Source organism: Physeter macrocephalus, chromosome 4 (genome assembly GCF_002837175.3).
Source record: "Physeter macrocephalus isolate SW-GA chromosome 4, ASM283717v5, whole genome shotgun sequence".
Taxonomy (NCBI): domain Eukaryota; kingdom Metazoa; phylum Chordata; class Mammalia; order Artiodactyla; family Physeteridae; genus Physeter; species Physeter macrocephalus.
The window spans coordinates 75,852,013-75,855,840 of NC_041217.1; the positions used below are offsets into that span (position 1 = coordinate 75,852,013).

At 45.5% G+C, this 3,828-nt stretch overlaps 1 protein-coding gene across 1 annotated transcript in view; it reads left to right on the forward strand.

Annotated features, from left to right (window-relative positions):
- Positions 1-624: 624 nt before the first annotated feature.
- Positions 625-3,828, forward strand: part of NBPF10 (NBPF member 10) — a 9,633-nt gene continuing 6,429 nt past the window's right edge. Inside the window, exons 1-2 of the mRNA XM_007124787.3 lie at positions 625-802; positions 2,666-2,783. Of these exons, the coding sequence (XP_007124849.2) occupies positions 625-802; positions 2,666-2,783 (296 nt within the window). The remainder of the gene's footprint in view (positions 803-2,665; positions 2,784-3,828) is intronic.

The window sequence follows — 3,828 nt, forward strand, 5'->3', positions numbered from 1 at the left end:
TTGGTGTTTTCTATGCTTGCAAGAATAAACAGTACAAAATAGCATTAAATTTTAGAAGGAGACAGGCCTGTGGTTTCAGTACAAGATACTGAGAGTAGCTGCTGAGGGGGTGTCCCCATCAGTGGTGACCTTCCAAACAGACCCGGTGGCCTTGAGTCTCAGTGTGGCCTAGGCAACTAGAAGACAGGGGCTCCCAAGATTCCATGACAGCCCCACCTTCCATTTCTGTTACTGCGGCTCCTTATGGTTACCTGCACACTGGGTCCTCCCTTGGGCACTCTTGTCAGAGCCTGACCTCTGAGCTTTGGCATCTTGTGCCTTATTTTTGTGGTTAAGGATTCTCAGCTGTGGAATGCTGACAAAGTCTGGCAGGAGCTAAGTAATGAATTACATCTGCATTCTTTACACATGTTTAAATACATTTTTTCACTTAATGAAACCTTATTGAGGTATAATTTACATACTATAAAACTCACCCAATATAATTGTATGCTTCAGTGATTTTAGTAATTTACCAGGCAGTGCGGCCATCACCAGAATCCATTCACTTGTTTTTAATTTATTATTTGTTTGGGTTTCTTCTCCCCAGGTTTTGGCTCTACTTCTTCCACCATAAGCTTCAGCATGGCAGTATCTCTCACCACTTTCTCTGGTCCGAGAACAGAAATGAGCATCCTGGAAACCAACCAGTACTTGCGCTCCCATCTGGAAGAAAGCAAACAGGACTTTCGAGACCTCACAGAGAAATTCCTCATGTCCCAAGCTACTGCCTACTCCCTGGCCAACCAGCTGCAGAAATACAGTAAGTCCTATGGGTTCACAGTCACCAAAGTGATAAATGATTGTCCATCTTCCCTCTAAGCACCTAAACACCCTCCAGGCTTTCTTTTCTCTTCTTCATCAAATCAAATAAAATAAATCTCATCCTTACTATACTCCTAGAAAGGTGGAAGTGGGTAGTTTACCCTCATTTTGCAGAGGATGGAAACACTGAGGCACAAAGGAGTAAAGTTTGCAGTGAGAATGTATGGAGGAATAGAGGCTGAGATCTCGGTTCAGGCACTAAACTTTCTCTTCTCTCCCAGGAACACGTGTCAGATCCTTGTTGGCTTAAACGTGTCAGGATTTAATTCAAACTTTTATGAGCACCCATTTGCAAAGCACAGTTCTAGCGGCACTCGGGGAGAAAGAAGTGATAGGAGACCCCACCTACCTTAAAGGAGTTTAAAGCTCTCTGTTCCCAAGTGAACCACAGATATCTGGAGGTGAGAACAGCCATAACAGAGAGTGGAGGGGTGGAGCTGTAGTGACTGAGGAACACGGGAGCGAGGGCACGAGAGGGACAGGGATATAAGGGGAGGATTCTTACTGACACTGAAATTGAGTTTGCTTTCAAATTTCTACCATTATTTTTCAATAAACCAATGGGAGATAAAATTTGCTATCCAAGTTACTGACATGGGCTGAAAAGTAGAAATTAAAGCCTACTTGTCAAAGAAGTGAAAAGACAAGCTTTGGGGTGTGGGAATGTTAGGTTTTTTAGTATCAGTTATTATAATCATAACACAGCTTTTTTTGAAACTGCAGAAGAAGAAAGATATCAGCCAGCATCTTCGTGTCAAGGTAATTCAGTGCAATGATTAAGAGCATGTACCCTGGCGCCAGACTTCCTGGATTTAAACCCAAGTTGTTTATCTTCTCTCTGCCTCAATTTCCACATCCGTAATGGTACTAGGACTAGTTATCTACCTCCTCAGGTAGTGGTGATGATTAGAGGATGATGATTCTCGAAAATCTACTAGAACAGGGCCTTGGCAAACACTGTGTATTAGTTCTGCCTCCAGACTAACACACAGCACCTGTTAGCATTTGAGCATATGTCTTTCAGACTATTTTCCCTTCATACACATTTTTACACAGTTTGTATCCAGATAAACTTTTAAATCTTTGAGGGACTTCCCTGGTGGCACAGTGGTTAAGAACGGGTTCGAGCCCCGGTCCGGGAAGATCCCACATGCTGCGGAGCAACTAAGCCCGCAGTGTCACAACTACTGAGCCCGCTGGCCTAGAGCCCATGCTCCGCAATGAGAGAAGCCACCACAATGAGAAGCCCGTGCACTGCAACGAAGAGTAGCCCCTGCTCGCTGCGACTAGAGAAACCCCGCACACAGCGACGAAGACCCAACACAGCCAAAAATAAATGAATAAATAAAAAATTTTTAAAATCTTTGAAATATTGGGGGATTACAGAAACTCTCAATGTGGGACAACTGTCAGCCTTACAGTCCTTGGAGCCTTCCCAAAACACGGGAAATTCCTACTCCATGCCCCAGGTTAATATTCTACTTAAGAGGCTGCAAGGCTTGGTAAAGTTTTGGAGTCAGAACTCAGGGTGTGTGAATTCTGACTTTGCTTCATTCCAGTTGAATCATCTTGAGAAAGTTATTATACCTGCCTGTGAGCTTCTCTTTCCTCAGCTGTAACATGGGGAGGAATCAAATGCCACGTAGTTGGGAGGCTGAGGAATCAGATGTGGAAATCCCTGCGTAGAGCCTGCTACCGAGGTTACATCTGTCCCCGGGATGGACGCTGCCTCCTCCCTTGAAGGCAGTGACTGCAGCAGCCTGTCCAGCTTTCCCCTGAGGCAGCGTCTCTGTTTCCCCAGAGTGTGAAGAGTACAAAGACCTCATTGAATCTGTGCTGGAGGAGGAAGTGCTGTTTGAGGAGGGGGAGCTGGCAGAGAAGATGAGACCGCTGCAAGGCTTGGGTAAGGAGGAAGCTGTGTGGGAAAGTGTGTGAAGTGGGGAAGCCCAGACTTATAGAATAAAGAGCAAATCTATGCAAGGAGAAAGGCAGAAATGTACACGGCAGGCCCAGAACTAGACAAAGACAGCCTGCGGGGTTGTGGGAACTGGATGGTGGACTAGTTAGGCCTCTGGATTCTCCCTCAAATACTATATGAATAAAATGGAGACACATGCCTCGGTTGGAATACTAGCAATGTGGCTTCTAGCTGTGTGACCTTGGGCAAATGTACTTAACTTTCCAGCGTCTCAGTTACCTCAGCTTCCTCATCTGTAAAATGGAAATACGAACGGTGTCTACCTCAGAGGGTTATGAAGATTAAATGCACGATTACCAGTGGTTAGAACCCTCTCTCACACATGTGAAGCTCTCAACAAATATTTGCTGTAATTATTATACTTGTTCTTACTTTTTATAAGTGTGGTGATTGTCATCTTTTTTTAATATTAGATTTGGTTTTTATTAGTTATGCAGTCCCGACTTAAGGAATCCATGCTGGCAAAGGAGTCCTGACCCCTGAGAGGGGCTTCTTGATGGTGGCTGCCCCAGGTTATGCAGCCTCAGGGCTGGGCCTCTGTAAGACTAGCTCCCCGAGGTGGTGGCAGCCTGGGGATTGCGAGGACCTCTGCTCTTCACAGGCCCGGGCTTGGCCATGGCTGGCAAGGAGACACTCCCAATTTCCAGTTTTCCGAAGTACCTTTCACGATAATAATGTTTCTCCTCCCCAACTTTAATTTTTTTTTCTAAGTATCAGACAATGTGGAGTGTTAACTGGGAGGGCCATTGAGTAGATAGATAATTGAGCAGCTGTTGCCTAGAAAATGAATTATTAATTTGCAACGACCAGCATTGCCCATCCTTAGAGAGTTTCAAACATAGGGTAGATTGTGGCATTTAAGACATCTTTTTTTTTTTTTTTGCGGTACGTTAGGCCTCTCACTGTTGTGGCCTCTCCCGTTGCGGAGCACAGGCTCCGGACGCGCAGGCTCAGCGGCCATGGCTCACGGGCCCAGCCGCTCCGTG